General features: G+C 48.0%; 1 protein-coding gene and 1 long non-coding RNA gene across 7 annotated transcripts in view; one reads left to right on the plus strand and one right to left on the minus strand.

Moving 5' to 3' along the window:
* Positions 1 to 492: 492 nt before the first annotated feature.
* On the plus strand, positions 493 to 13,257 carry LOC309649328. The gene is made up of 2 exons (XR_014257011.1): positions 493 to 935; positions 9,674 to 13,257. It is a non-coding gene; the product is annotated as an uncharacterized lncRNA (long non-coding RNA).
* The window catches only part of PDPR (pyruvate dehydrogenase phosphatase regulatory subunit), a 42,098-nt gene continuing 36,666 nt past the window's right edge, over positions 10,754 to 16,185 (minus strand). For all 6 annotated transcript variants that reach the window (XM_082439012.1, XM_082439010.1, XM_082439014.1 and 3 more), the window contains one exon: positions 10,754 to 15,620. In XM_082439012.1, coding sequence (XP_082295138.1) covers positions 15,216 to 15,620 — 405 coding nt within the window. In that variant the 3' untranslated portion in view covers positions 10,754 to 15,215. The remainder of the gene's footprint in view (positions 15,621 to 16,185) is intronic.

Here is a 16,185-nt window from a genome sequence, read left to right on the forward strand (position 1 = left end):
AAAGAATATGTACTTTGTGCCATGCGCTGTTCTAAGTGTTGAGAACATGGCCCTGCACGAGATTTAGGTTCTGTCGTCAGAGGGCAGAGCTTGCAACTAGTGGGAAAGGCAATCAACAAACACTGATCTACTTCAGTGACAAGTTCTATAAAGGAAAGGAAACAGGGCGATGTGATAGTAAGCAAGGTGATGGGGAGCTTCTCAGAGGATGTAGTGAATGATTCCTCTTTCTCTGGTCCAGACAAACAGAGAAGGCGCAAAGAGTAAGATCCGGCCCAGAGCTCAGGTCTTCTTATCCTGCCTCCGAGGTCTGGCGGGGCCAGCAGACCGGATTTCCAATCTGCTCTGCTAGCGATTCGCCCAAGAAGACCCGGGCAACTTCCAAAAAACAAAGCGGCTGTAAGTCCAAGAATCTTCTTTACGCCCTGACTAGAGTGTCTTTGGGCGGTGGGCCACGTGGAACCAGACCTGGGGACTCGCATAGAAGTAAGAGAGAACCCCCGCCCTCCCCACACTGCAGCGGGGCTGCCGCCATGTTGGCGGTCCCGGCTGCACCTGGACAATTTAACAGGGCCCGAGCCTAGAGTCCTAAAGCGGCCCTGAAACACCACGGCTGCAGCTGGCCGCCATCTTGGAGAGACGGTTCCCCCCACACACACACCCAGGGGCGGGGCCTCGCGAGACCCAAACAGGCCCCACGTGTCAGGGGCGGAGCCCTACCCTGACGTCACGGCGCACGGCGGCTGGAAGGGAGACTAGCGCCGGCAAACCCTAGCTGGATTCTCGCGTCCCGGGAACTTTTTCCTCCCTCCTGTCCCGCCCCCTTCCCTGTCCCTGTCCTACCTTCCGGCCCCGGGACCCCCGGCAACGGTTGTGGCTGCTGACCCGCTTCAGCCGGAGTGTTACTGAGCGCGGAGCCCGAGGGCGCCCGTGAGGTAAGGAGAAGCTTCGGGCCGCTCTGGCGTCCCCGTCCGCGCGGACCTTGGCGGCCCGGGACCCCCAGCGCCCCCCCTTTCCGCTGTGGTCTCGGTCAGGGGGCTTCCGGCGTCCCTCGTTTCCCGTCGGTTCTTCCTAGTCCTCGGAAGGCGCGTCGCGGCGCCAGGACTCCGCCCGCCGGGGCCGACAGCGCGTCGCCCGGTCTCCCTCAGCCTCTCTGCGGCGGTGGCGTCTCGCGGACCCGTGCCCGGCTGCCCGGGGCCAGCGCACCGGCTCTGCCAGGCGCCCGCAGCCCAGCCCGGATGCCCAGGGCGGCCGGGGTAACCTCGCTCCTGATGCCCGCTTCGGGCAGGCAGCCCCCACCCCCACCCCGCAGCGTGGGTCGGGCTTGTGCAGCTGGGTAGTCTCTGCAGGTGGAATTGTTTTCCCGCGTGGCAACGTGCGGTCCGCTTGTGCTTAACTAACCAGTAAAAGTGCTGCAGAGTCAGCGGTGAGGTTAGGTGGAAACGTCCAGGCCGGGGCGGTGAGCTCTTTTCCCAACGTTTGACCCTTTGGGCCTGATGTGTATGACACCGAGATTTGATTCAGGCATCTTCATGTCCGTTTCGCCCGTGCCTTGTAAGCATGTTGTCGGGGGCTGCGGGGCGGCGAGGTAGCCGGGCTGAAGGGGACACGTTCCTAGGGCTGGAGATTTGTATTAAGTTCTCAAACTTGGCTGATCACCTGGTGCACTTGTTGAAAAATACAGCACCCTGGACCGCAGGATCAGAATCTCCAGAGAGGGAGCCAGTGAGTGAGTGAGAGAGAGAGAGAGAGAGAGAGAGAGAGAGAGAGAGAGTGTGTGTGTTTTAAAACACGTGTCCCAGGTGGCTCTCGTTTGGAGGCAGGTGTGGGAAATGTTGTGTTAATCCGCCTCTTCTCACCCAGTCTCCCTCGTGACCAGCAGCCAGTTTGTACAAGGTGTTGTGACCATGCAGAGGAGCAGCTCAGGAGTTGGAGCTGTTCTCTTGCTCTTGTTGGCGTAAGCAGAGCTGAGCATAACCAGCGTCAGTATTGAGATTGTTTAGCAGAAACTCTTCTCCTTAGCAGAAATTAAACACATAATTTATTTTCAACCAGGTGTGTGTTTTACTTTGTTGTCTTTGACATCTTCCATTTCTTCTCTACTGGCTTTATCTCCTTTGCTCTCAAGCTTTATTTTGCTATAGCTGCCAAACCTACTGCAATAGACTGTGATGCCTTCTGTACCTTCATTGTTTGCATCCACTGTAAATCCTTCTTTTTTTGTCCTCACCACTTCACTGACTCTTGAAGGTCATGATGAGCACAAGGACAAAAATCCTTTTCTTGGTTCTTATCATCCTGGCCTTTTAGTATTATTTCTTCTCTCTTGAAACTCATCTGTTGTTATGTATTTTTTTTTATTTTATTTTATTTATGGCCGTGTTGGGTCTTCGTTTCTGTAAGAGGGCTTTCTCTAGTTGTGGCAAGTGGGGGCCACTCTTCATCGCAGTGAGCGGGCCTCTCACTGTCACGGCCTCTCTTGTTGCAGAGCACAGGCTCCAGACGCGCAGGCTCAGTAATTGTGGCTCACGGGCCTAGTTGCTCCGCGGCATGTGGGATCTTCCCAGACCAGGGCTCGAACCCATGTCCCCTACATTGGCAGGCAGACTCTCAACCACTGCGCCACCAGGGAAGCCCTGTTGTTATGTTTTTAATGCTACCTTTGCAATTCCTTTTTCTTTTTTTTTTTAATATCCAGATGTGTGGTAACAAATACCAACATTTCAAATGCACATGCTATCTTCTTCCCTATATTTGACATTTTGTAGTTAACTGGAGCAGTATAAGAAGCACTGGTGGGCATTAAGGAGGCTTGGTTTTTTTTTTTTTTTTAATTAATTAATTTATTTATGGCTGTGTTGGGTCTTCGTTTCTGTGCGAGGGCTTTCTCCAGTTGCGGCAAGTGGGGGCCACTCTTCATCGCGGTGCGCGGGCCTCTCACTATCGTGGCCTCTCTTGTTGCGGAGCACAGGCTCCAGACGTGCGGGCTCAGTAGTTGTGGCTCATGGGCCCAGTTGCTCCGCGGCCTGTGGGATCCTCCCAGACCAGGGCTCGAACCCGTGTCCCCTGCATTGGCAGGCAGACTCTCAACCACTGTGCCACCAGGGAAGCCCTGCAATTCCTTTTTTCTATTAGGGGAAGTGCCTTGTGGTTCTGGCCTCCCTCACAGCTACCCTTTTTTAATCATCTAATCCTAACTTACAGGTAGCATGAAGTAATGATTCAATGGCAGACTGTAGTGCTGAACTGGCAGGCTTTGAATTGAGGCGCTGCCACTCACCAGTATTGTAGGATCTTGGGTCAGTCACTTCACGTCTCTGTGCCTCCTTTTCCTCAAGTGTAGAATAAAAATTGTAACATCTTCCTTCTAGATTTGTGAGGGTTAAATTAGTTGTATGCATAAAGCAGTACCTGGCACATCATAACTACCTATAAGAATATAACCTTTTTAAAAAAAATTATATCAGGTTATTTAGAGATCTCCTCACATCTGGGGGCCTAGCCTTGAGATCTGAGTCATCACTGAATTTTTTCCCCATCTCCTTTGTTCTCTGTTCTCATGTATTTGTCAGGTTGTATTTCCAAGGTGCCTACAGTGACTGCTGGGAAAACCCTGATCAAGTTATAAGTGGTCCCTGCTCTCAGAGAGCTCCATTATCCCAGGGGGCTAAAGGGTACCACTTTCCAAGTGCTTCTGAGGCGCCACTTGCCATGTTGTTCCTGTATTTCCGCTTTAGTCTTGCAGCAGCCACGTGAGGTAGGTATTCCTAGCCCATGTAACAGACGAGCAGCCCGAACCACAGAGATTGAACAACTTGCTCAAAGTCAAACAGCTAATGAGTGGTGGGGGAGATTATCAGACCCAGATCTGTCTGCTTCTGAAGTCTGTTTCGTCCTCACGCGGCTTGCTGTTTTGCTTCCCTGATTGGCAGACAGACCGTTACAGAGCGTGGCTGGCTCTGAGCTGGGGCTTGTGCAGGGTGTTTGGGGGAATATAGAACAGTTACCTGAGTGTTGGGGGGAGAGTGGGAACAAATAAGATGTCAAACAGGCTGAGAGCTGCGGGGATTATCTTTATTTGGGGGAGGGGTGGCAGGAACTATGCCAGTGAGAAGGAACAGTCTGCACAAATCCCAGAGGTGGAAGAGAAAGTTCATGCCTGACACGTGTGAGGAATTAAAGTAGTTTAGGTTTGATTAGAGTGTGAGAGGAGAGAGAGAAGAGAAATGAGATCAGAGATAAGAAGTGAGCAGGGTCTTGCACTTCGTATTAAGGAATTTGACTTTTTCTGAGGGCACCAGATAGTCATTGAAGGGTTTGAGCAGGCGCACGAAATAGGATCTTCATTTCAGAGATATGCTCAGGCCTCTGTGTGAAGGCTGTGGGGCGTGGGGAGAATGGTGTGCAGATTAGAGGCGGGAAGCCCAGTTGGGAACCTTCTGCAGTAAACTGAGAGAGGATGGCGGGCTGTGCTCAGTTCAAGGCAGTGGAGGTGGAGAGTAGATCCATTGGAGGGAGATTTAGGATGTAGGGTTGTTGGTTAGGCCTTGATGATTGACTGGAGAGAGGAGATGAGAGAAAGGGAGGAATGTGGGATGACACCCAGGATTCTAGTATATGGTGTTCCTGGGGGACACAGGAAGTGGAGCAGAGTTGGAGATTGGGGAAGGTGGCTTTACCTTTTGGATGTGCTCAGTTTGACCTGTGGGAGTCCAAGTGGAGGTGGCCCTTCTTCCACTAGACGTGCAGGTCTAAGGCTCAGGAGTGCTGTGGGTTAGGCCATCAGTCATGGCAGGAAAGGGAATCACCCTGAACAATGGTGGATGGGGAAGAGAAGCTGGCCTCAGGGAGCCCTGGGGGACGTCAACACAGAGGGAAGGGCAGAGGAGAGAGGCCAGCAAGATGTGATCGGGGCAGAAGGCGTCACAGAAAACAAGGAAAGAGTGTGTGAATAGGAGGGAGTGAGATGGTGCCCAGAAAGTGCCCTTGGAAAGTAGCAACATTTGGGTTCCTGGTGAGAGGAGTGCAGTGGCCTGGTGGGGCAAGAGAGAGTAGGATGGGGGAAAAGTGAAAAACAAAATATAAACAACCTTTTCTGTACATTATTTATTGTGAAGTAGAAAAGACAGGTTGTGAAATACATGTTAAGAAATTTTTGCTTAAAAAGTCCACTGGCCGACTGTGCCATCACCAAGGTAATAAAAGAAGGACTTAAGACAAAGGTGGTGGCAAACAAGTGGACATCAGGGCAGCTCACTGCTGCAAAAGTAACATTCTGGGAAAATATAATTGACACTGGTATTGGTGACCTTTGAGTGGAGGGAAATCTTAACTTCCTCCTGTTTTTCTTTTTTTTTTTTTAATAAATTTTATTTATTTATTTTTATTTTTGGCTACGTTGGGTCTTTGTTGCTGTGCGCGGGCTTTCTCTAGTTGCGGCGAGTGGGAGCTACTCTTTGTTGCAGTGCACGGACTTCTCATTGCAGTGGCTTCTCTTGTTGCGGAGCACGGGCTCTAGGCCGCAGGCTTCAGTAGTTGTGGCACGTAGCCTCAGTAGTTGTGGCACGCGGGCTCAGTAGCTGTGGCTCGTGGGCTCTAGAGCGCAGGCTCAGCAGTTGTGGCGCATGGGCTTAGTTGCTCCACGGCATGTGGGATCTTCCCGGACCAGGGCTCGAACCCGTGTCCCCTGCATTGGCAGGCGGATTCTTAACCACTGCACCACCAGGGAAGTCCTTTACTTCTGTTTTTGATTTTTTGCAGACCATCATTTTATAACTTAGAATTTTAAAAATTAAAAATTGCTAATTGAAGAGTGTCTTGGAGCTTTGTTTTATTTCTTAAATCCCCTGGGCGGGGGGAGGGGGTACTTGAGCACATCTAAATGCCGAGGAGAAGGAGGTAAACGTGAAGGTATGTGAAAGAGCGAGGACAGTTGATGGAGCTTGGTTCAGGGAAAGGGGGCAGGAAGGGGGATCCAGGCCACTGTAAGGGATTAATTTCTGACCCTGTGAAGGAAGGCAGAGATGGTTTGCTGATGCAGGGAGGTTTACAGGTGGGGTTTTGGGGAATAAGATGAGACAGGTTATCTCCTTTGATGAAGGAAGAGAGGAAGTGGTGTTAAAGGTTGGGAGAAAAGCCATGTTATGGGTTCAGAACCCGGATGTAGAGAGAGCTGTGCCTGTGGCTTAATAGGAAGTAGCCCGGAGCTAGGCAGGGGTGCCTGCTAGCTTAAGGCACAAAGGAACAGGGTCTTTTCCAAGCGTGACTGAGTGGTAATGGTTCAGAAGCAAGGAGGATGCCGACCGTGCCTCTTGATGGTGAGGTCAGTGGAACAGGGCTGGCCGTGTGACAGTGACAGTTCCCTCAGAAGAGCTGCATTTCCATTAAGACAGAGGGTGGAGAGAACATTAGTGAAGTGTTACCAACCAGGGTTCTTGGCCTCCTTAATCAATAGAAATTGATGAGGCCAGACAAAAAATTCAGGCAAGGCTTTATTGGGCTCCTGCTGCAGCAGGCGGGAGTGAAAACAAGTAACAGTTTCCCTTGATCGCTCTGAGGCGGGCAGCGAGCTGGTTCCTTATATGAGGTGAGGGCAGGGGCGGGTCCAGGAGTTGGCTGGAGGGGTGGCTTGGGTGGTCTGCCCACCCCTCTGGTGGTGGTGAGTGCAGGGGGCATGCCCAGTACCCTGCTTTTGCTCTCAGCTCTTCAGAAGTGGCAGTTGGCTTTTTTTTTGGTCTTTTTGTATCTTGTCCATAATTTCCCCCAGCTGTGCATGCATGTATATAGTTATTTTTAGTCCCTTATAGTTTCTTTGTATTTTGTTTGTATTTCATTTGTTCAGGTGTAAGCACTGCAGCAAAGGGTCCCAGGTCCTAGTCTGTCTCATTATCCCCTGAGGGATTCTACACCTTTTATTCTTAAGGGGTAAAGGGCCAAGGGTCTCATCTTCTGGAACTTCTTCCTGCTGGACAAGGGCCACAGACCCTAGCCTACCCTAGAGGTGTAGAAGTCCCGCGCTGACTGTTCCAAGGACCTGTAGGGACCTGGGCCACCCTCTGCTGGAATGGGTTGAATTCCTTGAGCCATCATGAGTCTTACTTGAAATGTTAGAGCCTAGAAGACACAAACTTGCCCAGAAGGCTAAACAAACAAGGGCCCAAAAGGAGAACACCAGTAGCCACTAAAGGGCCTAGAAAGGGAAGGAACCAGGGTAACTTTGGGAGGGCTTCCTTAACTGTTGACCAGGCAGGGGAGGCGATATCGCCACTGCTAAAATTGTGAAGCTAGTCTGCCTGGGCGTATATTTCCTTAATGTTAACTTCCACCTGTCCTATCACACTAATTCAGGGGCAGCAGGAAGTATTATCGCACAAACTCCGCCTTGTTCTTCCAGAAGGTTATCAAGAGCTAGACGATTGTCAAGAACTAAATTAGCCAAAGAAATGAGAGGTCTTAAGCCCCATTAAGGCTTGTCTGTTCCATCGTATAACCAAGCTGTCTGATCTCAGTGTTGCTTCATGATAGGTAGAGCCTCCCCACCATGGAGCTGCCAGGCCTGTGGCCAGCTCTGCCCTTGCTAAGATCATTCCCAGGGGACTTCCCTGGTGGTCCAGTGGCTAAGACTCTGTGCTCCCAGTGCAGGGGACCTGGGTTCGATCCCTGGTCAGGGAACTAGATCCCACATGCCACAACTAAAAGATCCTGCGTTTCGCAACTAAAGATCCTGTGTGCCGCAACTAAGACTCTGCGTAGCCAAATAAATAAACAAACATATATAGAGAAAAAAGATCATTCCTAGTGCTTTCTGGGTTTGGTGGTGAACCTGACTGGTTCTGTTGCAGATGAAAATCCCTCTTAACCCTGTAGTCCTTACAGCACACTCTCCTATGAAGTGAACATTATCAGTGCATTTATATGCTATAGCTTGGTTGGAAAAGGACAGGGTCTGTCGATAATTCCGTAACATATGATGGTTTGGGTGTCCGCAGAGGAAAACAAACCCTTCAGGGGGTGCAGACCTGAATGTCTGTTTCACAGTTAAGACCAGATAGCCCTTGAAGGACATAACTGTTGTTAGTACTTAAACAATTAGGAGACAGCAGACTATTATGTTGATGATTAAGCATATAAAGCTCTACAACATTTTTAACAAGATGTTCATGTATGATCCGCTGAGTACAGTAGCAAGAATGGCAAACAGGAGTCCAACCTACTACATCATTTTACTTATCTGTCGAAGGTGCCTGTCTTTTGAATAGGTATCTCAGATCTTCCAGTGGCTTACAGGTGTATTGTTCTTCTGTTGTTAACCTGCGGGGTTTCTGGAGGTAAAAGCTTTAGTCTGGACAAATGTACCCAACTAGATATCCCTTGCACTTTGACAGCAGTGGGAGTGGTTCAAATTACTTTATAGGGGCCCTTCCATGTTGGCAATAGTTGGTCTTCAGGGGACCCCTTTCCAGGTTTTAAGAAGAACTTGGTGCCTGGGATTTATTTGTGAAGGAACTGCTCCTTCCTCTGTATTTTTAGTGGGAGCTGGCAGTGCCTTGTGGGTATAGTTCAGGATTGTCTTCTGAACTTGTCCTAGATTAATAATATATCTCAGGGCCTGGTTCACTTCTTCATCTAGTAGAATGTCAGTAGTAAGAAAAGGTCTCCCATAGGTCCTTTTATTTTTTTACTTGTTTATTTTTTAAGGAGTTTTTTTTTTGTTTATTTATTTTTGGCTGGGTTGGGTCTTCGTTGTTGCGCACGGGCTTCGTCTAAGTTGCGGCAAGTGGGGGCTACTCTGTTGTGGTGCGCATGCTTCTCATTGCGGTGGCTTCTCTTGTTGCGGAGCACGGGCTCTTAGGCACACGGGCTTCAGTAGTTGTGGCACACGGGCTTAGTTGCTCCGCGGCATGTGGATCTTCCCAGACCAGTGCTCGAGCCCGTGTCCCCTGCATTGGCAGGCGGATTCTTAATCACTGTGCCACCAGGGAAGTCCTGAGGACATTTTTTAGAAGGCAGAATTGTGTTAATACGGTCTTTTATTCAATTTTAACATAATTTTATTTATTGAATAGTTAAGATAGTCACATTCCAAATTCAAAATATATGCAAGGGTCTATAACGAAGAGTTTTCCTCTTTCCACTTGGACTTTATTTCAGGGACATTTCAAACTTTTAAAAGTGGAGAGAATAGTATAAAGAACCCATGTACCCACCAGCCAGCTTCAGTCTGGCTTCATCTGTTGCCACTGTTCCACTGGATTATTCCCTGGTGTTGGCCTTATTTTAAAACAAGCTGAGAATCTGTCTTATGCAGTGAAAGGCAAGGATTTCCTAAGTTGGAATTGCTGCAAATCTCTTTGGGGGCCATTTAAGAGCTCTTTTACTACCACTGATCCCTTTAAGATTTTATTTTGGGGCCACATATAGTATTTGCTTTTCCAGAGCGCCTTTCCTTTCTAAAGAGTATCTTTTTTCTCCGTCTTTATGCCAAGAACTCTGTAGGAATGTCCCATACTTCCCCAAGGCTTCTGCTTCTGAAAGATGGCCCAGTTGGCTCATCTTAGAAAACCTCCACAAGATATTTTCTGAAAGGAGAGGGGGAGTAGAAAAGTGTAAGGGGTAGGGAGTTTTGAATCCCCTAAAGCTGAGGACTGTGTTTGGGTCTGTTTTTGTTGCTCAGAGCCCCTGTTGAGTTCCCTGCTGCGTAGGATGCCAGAACTGGAGACTGGAGATCATGAAGTTGGTGAATTGCCCCGAGACCTTCACCCCGGACATGAGGTGCATCATGGGCAAGTCCCCTTCAGTGCGGGGCTACTTCGTCCTGGCGGGAATGAACTCTGCTGGCCTTTCGTTTGGTGGAGGAGCTGGAAGGTAAGTCTTTCCCACTCAGGTTCGGCTTGCAGGGCTTCTTCCTTTCTGGAATTACTTCTGGTTCATAGGGTTTGTGATATACCTAACCCAGTATGTTCATAATAAGAGGAAGACACATGTCATGAGAGAGTTGTCCCCTTGAAAGTACTTGCCATGGGAGGCTCTCCCCGTGTTCCAGACACGTCATTGTACAGAATGTTTTTGGAACTCCTCTTTTGGAGTTAGCCTTGGAGCCAGTGGGATGTTTTTTTGGAACTACTTCAGTCATAACAAATGTTGCTCATTCATGAAACTGGAAGTAGAGCAGGTTTGGACGATAAGATGATGAAATTTTTGTTAGACATGTTAGCCTACCTATGGATTCCCAGATGTGGTGGCTCACAGAACAGTTGGGTAAAGAGGATAGAAGTCCAGTGACTAAATTTCTGGATGGAAGCTAAGTATAGTAAAAGATCACTGGCTGCTTCTCTCTGATGATGTTTTTCTCTTCCTACTGCTGTAAGCAAAAATACACACACAGCTAATTTTCCACACAGACATGGGCTCATGTTACGTAACATCTTACAGAAAGCCCCGAATGAACTTTTTGGCCAACCCAATACTTGAGTGATAAGTGCCAGGTTCTTACTACGAAGTCAAGTGTAAGGCAGCATGTCAAGTCCAGTGACAGTGATAGGGACTTCAGGAGGAGGAATGGGGCTTTTCCCCCACAGCCATGCCCCCCATCGCAAGGAGGGAAGGTATCTTGTTTACCTGTTCTCAAATTCTCTTGTACACTATGGGAACAGGTACAAATGGTTTTATGTACAGTGTTTATTCTTAGTGATGGCAAATACATATATCTGGTTACCACAGATGCAGGACATTTCTCAGGCAGACACGGCAAGAGTAGTGAAAATGTCCGTTTATTCATTTACAAACTTAGTAACATAAAATAAAATTGAAATCTGACTTGATAGAAATACAGTGCACACCATTAATACCACATTCGCAGAGGGCAGAAATGCTCTGTCACCCTGTGTGCCCGTCATCACTAGGGCTCGTGAGAAACATCCCATTTAGTAAAGTGCCTCGCACGTCTTCAGGACCAGATGCTGATGCTACACATGGGATAGAAAAGGGCTGAGTTGAACTGCATGTTTACAAATGCAAAGAACAAGTTGTAGCCTTTACAACAGTAATTACAATGGCATTTTCTTACATCCCAAGAGTTGACCAGAGAGTAAAGTGTTAGCTGTGCTGCTGGAAGACCCTTCACTGAAACGAGCTGCAGAAGCTTTCGACCCTACACCCATCTGTTGAAGGTACTTTTTTTCGTCTCCACCCACCATGTGACACTCCGGAGTGTAAGGCACTAGAACCTGGCTTGGAGGAAAGAGATGCCCCAAGCTCCAGTTCTTGGTGTGCAAAGGAAATCCTGGCATAGATCCATTGAAACAGATGCTATAAGTATCCTCTCCACGTCTTACAATTTCTGTCCTTGAGAGACAGAAAAATGAGAAGGCAGAAAGTCTGCAAAGGATGAAAGTAGGTGTATCTAAATATCATGAGAAAAATGGCCCATGAAGAAATGTGTAATTCCCCAAGGGTTCTGCTCAGAGAAGTCACGAATCATACACAAGGAACAACTCTGGTGTTTAATGGATAAAAGAGAAGGCAAAGACGTACAAAAATACTCAGTCCTCTTGAAAAATAGTGTATTTGTCATGGTTAAGGGACTGCAGATGCCAGCCCCGTGATGACAGTGAAGGAGCCTTACAACTAACGGAGCACCTTAAAGTGGAGGGCGGTGGCGGTGGGTGTGGGGAGCGGCTCTGACGCGTGGCTCCCTAGCTCCCTCACGACTCACTGCAGGACGCGGCTACTGCCTATTATTTCATCTACCATCTCTTCCACTCAACTGTGCTGCACCTGAGTCCATGTGCCTGCACATGACATGTGCCAGATGAAAATTCCTTACTCGTGAGAAACTTTTCCCTACCTCCTGTTGATAAAATGCTGCTTATATCAAAGTTTGTGAGGGATTCGGGGGGGGTGGTGTGCAGAAAGAAAATGAACACAGTAGGTTATACTTACACTTCAGGATTGAGCACTGTTGACCAAATCTCTATCTTAGATACCAAAGATACTTAGATCCTTGCTGCCTACACTGGCCAAGAGGCAACAAAGATATAAAAAGGAACTTGTAGTTAATGCCTGGAAGCCAGCCAGTGCCGTTGTTTTACAGAGGCAGAAATCAAGGCAGAGGGGTCATCTCTCCAGTGAAGCAAAATCACTTTAGGAAGCTCCTATCATTCCTGCCACATACATGGTGGCAGTGGGGAGGGGTTAACATCGCAAATGCATGCAAAAGGCAGGAGAAAGGAGAAAGCTGAAGAGTTATTTTTCACGTTGAGTTACTTTCTTGGAAACAACAGCCTAGGAAAGAAGAGAGATGGCTAAAACTCTTGGTCTGTACAAGGAGGTAGAATCCAGGGCCAGCACACCTCCTGATGAGAATCAAACAAGTGACTTGGTTGCTACTCCTGCAGAAATGGGAACTTTGGGGCCAAAGTGAGACTGGGGTTAATCACTGGGCTAAATGGCATCTCTTGCATTTGGGGGTACAGGGACTCCTCAGAAAAGCACTAGAACGTAGTGGGAACTGTTCAGTTTTCTCTCCTGGAGCATGTCCTGCCCATGCAGTGCTATGTGACCAAAACACAAGTTAAAGGACATCAAATTGTGCTATCCAAGCAGGTAGGTCTTGTCCGTCCCTTTTTGCTCTAAAAACTTTCTGAATTAGAGCTTTTCTCACAGACAAGAAATCTTCAATGTCAGTCTCATGACCATGGGATTTACATGTGGCACAAGTAACTAGGGGCTTATCTCAAGAGAGGAGAGGGCTCACAGGAAACTTGCAACCTTGATTCTCCATCTGTTTGAAGCCAACACACTTTGTGTTTCTAGGTTCAAAAATGATTCTTCGATTGCATATGCTGAGAAGATTGTGGAGCCCCTCTCCCAATACAGCAGAAGTGGTGATAACAGATCATTTCAGAGAGAAGAAAAAAGTACCAACCACCTAAAACAAGAGTCCAGCTACTCCTTGAACAATCCCTCCAATCTCCAGGGAGAGGTGAGTTGTCACAGAAAGCAAACACATTTGATCCCAGTGCCCAAGTTGGGGATGACACAGAAATGAAGATGTTTTGATTATCAACTACGCTTGAGGCAGGAAAGAGTCACCCCCTTCTGTTTAGGACCAAATAGAGAAACCTACCAGATTCATATTGCCTATATTTGAATGAACCAAAGGAGACTTGAAGGATGAATTGTAAAGTGCTGGAAGATAAATATGTAAGTTTCAGGGCACTCAATAAACAAGTGATTCCCCCCAGAATCTTAACATCTTGTCAGAGTCTTAGAGTCTTAGAAGTGTGACCCCTACTTATGGACAAGATGTAATTTATGTGTAAATCTAGATTTTCTTTTTGATTCAGTCCCAAATAACTTTCCATTTATGAAGACGACTTTGCAGTGGTGTGAGCATGGGATACCTTTAGTTCTACATCTGTTTCCATCTTCTGGGGTCAGTCGGCTCCCTGCTGGTAACACATGCATTGTCCGGTGCCAGTTTCCTACTCTTCCAAGTTTCACAGCTGCTGTTCACTGCTCTCCAGCTGGGCAGCACCTCTCCTCTTTGCCTAGAAGCAGCATCTCTCAGCTAGTTAAATTCCCATTTGCACCAAAATACCAAGGCCCCCCGACAGAATTCTAATCACATACTCCCTCATTAAATCAATGAAGACCTCGTAAGAAGATGGACACTAAAGTCAGTGATCAAGTGGGTAAACAGAAATCCCAGAGAAATGCCAGAGCAGGCAGACACCTGAGAATTGTAAGCTGCTCTAATAAAATGAAAGGATTGTCTCTAATATACTTATAGACCTATCAGAACTAATGCATCCAAGATACCAAAATAACAAAGGCTATGGTTAATTAAAATCTCTAGCAGCCATTTGTTTGCAAGGGGAAATTAAGTGTGGGGATGGATACCACAGTCTGTGTGATCCAAGTTCCACCCTTAGAAAACAGAGACACTGCTTAAAAGTGTGCAGGGCGCTCTTACCCCAAGTCACCTTCTATTCCAGAAGATGTGGAGAGATGTCTGGAAAGAGAAGACGGAAAGCAGACCTTGGACTCAGGTAACATACGCTCTCCACACTGGGAACTCTCAAGGGACCCAAGTGGGTCATCTCTGTGTCTTTTGTGCGGGGGAAGCAACCCTGGGGTCCCAGTAGCTCTCTTCAACTCAGCGTGGCCACAAGGTTTAGTTACTCAGCCAGGATGCTTGTCCTGCCTCCCCCGTACTCTTCTAAGGGAGAGAGTGTGCACTGAGCCAGTGGGCCTCCTGTGGAAGGGACACATGAGGCTGAACTGAAAGTCACATGCGCTCGGAGAAGAGGAACATCAAGGTGGGGTGACTGAACTGTGAATAGCTGAGAGAAAAGCAGCACTGTTTCATAGAAAACTCAGCATCGCTGGAGCTTAGTTTGAGGTCAGACCCTTTCAGCTAGGAAAAGCAACACTAAAGGCAACATGGTCTTTCCCTTTCGAACACCGTGGCTTATTTGTTTAGTCGGCTAAATAAACCACAACCCCCCTCATTATACAGATTAGCAAGAGATGAAGAAAATTATAGGCAGGTGGCCCTAGCCCAACAGTCTGATAACTGGGTCAGTAGCGAGGCCCAGGATGGTTAACTACTTATCTGTGCTAAACCCCAGGTAACGCCCACACGATGCCTCTCATCAGCGAGGTAGATGGTCATCCTTCTGCTAGAGGTATCAGGGTGCCGACCCACAGCACAAAGGAACGGGAGAAGGACCTACCTGGCTAAAAGGCGTAAGCTCTTCCACACGGCTGTATCACACAGACAGACAGCAGCTAGCCAGAATTCGCAGGTTACTCCGAGAAAACTTAGCCCCACGGAGATGGACTCTTACCCTGAGGCCTGCACACCACAAGCCTCCCTTGCTTCAAGACACAGCATTTGAAGTCAGGCTGTCACTGTAACCCACTTCCACAAGTGGAGTCTACCTCTGTCCTGCCTTCCTGTCCCCACAGGAACCTGAGATGGGTGGAGGGATGACCAGCCCAGAGTGAGTATCAGGAGATGGGAAACTGCAGGAGGGAGGAGAAGATGGAGGGACAAGAGAGGGTGCAAAGGAAAAGTTTTAAACGCTTAAAATTATATCAGGGAGATAAGAGGTGGGAGGCAAAGGTTAAATCAAGAAGAGGGATGGGATCAGGAAGAGAAAAGCTCCTAAGATAACTAGAAGGTGGGAAGGTGGTGAGACTGCCTGGCATTACTTCCCGTGCAAGTCACTTAGCTCCACGTCATCCTTTCGGCGCTTATGGGTGAAGAGGGAGGTGACCGGGTAGAGCTTGGCCTTGGCCTGGAACCGCTGTCCTGCGATGTCAATCTCATATTCTCCCCGGTTGATGAAATCTGCTGTCACCACCTGCTCTTCTCCGGTGTCCTCGGAAAAATTGTGCACAAAGCCCAGGCACACGTGGCGCTCCAGGGTGTAACCATATGCGCTGCTGGTGGTCTTGCCCACGTACTGCCCGTTTCGGTAAATGGGCTCCCCCCACCAAGGCCAGAGGTCCAGGTCCGTGTCGTGGTCGTCCAGGATGAACATAGTGAGGCGTTTGTACACCCCGTTCTGCTTCTGCTGCAGCAGGGCATCTCGCCCAATGAAATCCATCCCCTAGGAAAGAGGCAGCACAGAGACAGCGTCACCACTCGGGACCCAGTGTCGCTGCAGTGGGCCGCCACTCCCCACCACACCCCTGCAAGCTCTGGAGAAAGTGTGCTTCCCCCATGCGGAAAACTGCATTCCCAGTATGAAAGACACCTGCAGAGAATTCTTGTAACAACACAGGTACATATCGCTCTCTTTTCTATTTTATAAACACATTTCAATCACAAGACCACACAGAACAAAAATAGGAAGAAAAATCAACACTTGAAAATGCCTGCTAGAAATTATTTTAGAAAAACAATGTTTTTATATAATCTCAACCAGAAATCCATGCATATATATCTGTATTCAATGCATAAATATTTACATATGCATATGTCCAAAAAAGAGCAGGATAAAATAAACTCTTAACAATGCGTGTCGCTGAAAAAAAAGCGATTTTTTATTCTTTATGTTTTTTCCCTATTTTCCAAATCGAGTATTCTTTACTTTTATATCAGAGAAAAATAGTTAGTTACCTAATTGCTCAAAATGAACACCAGAGATCTACTATACTGATAGGGAATGACTG

The sequence above is a fragment of the Balaenoptera physalus genome, assembly GCF_965194825.1.
Source record: "Balaenoptera physalus genome assembly, chromosome: 19".
Taxonomy (NCBI): Eukaryota; Metazoa; Chordata; class Mammalia; order Artiodactyla; family Balaenopteridae; genus Balaenoptera; species Balaenoptera physalus.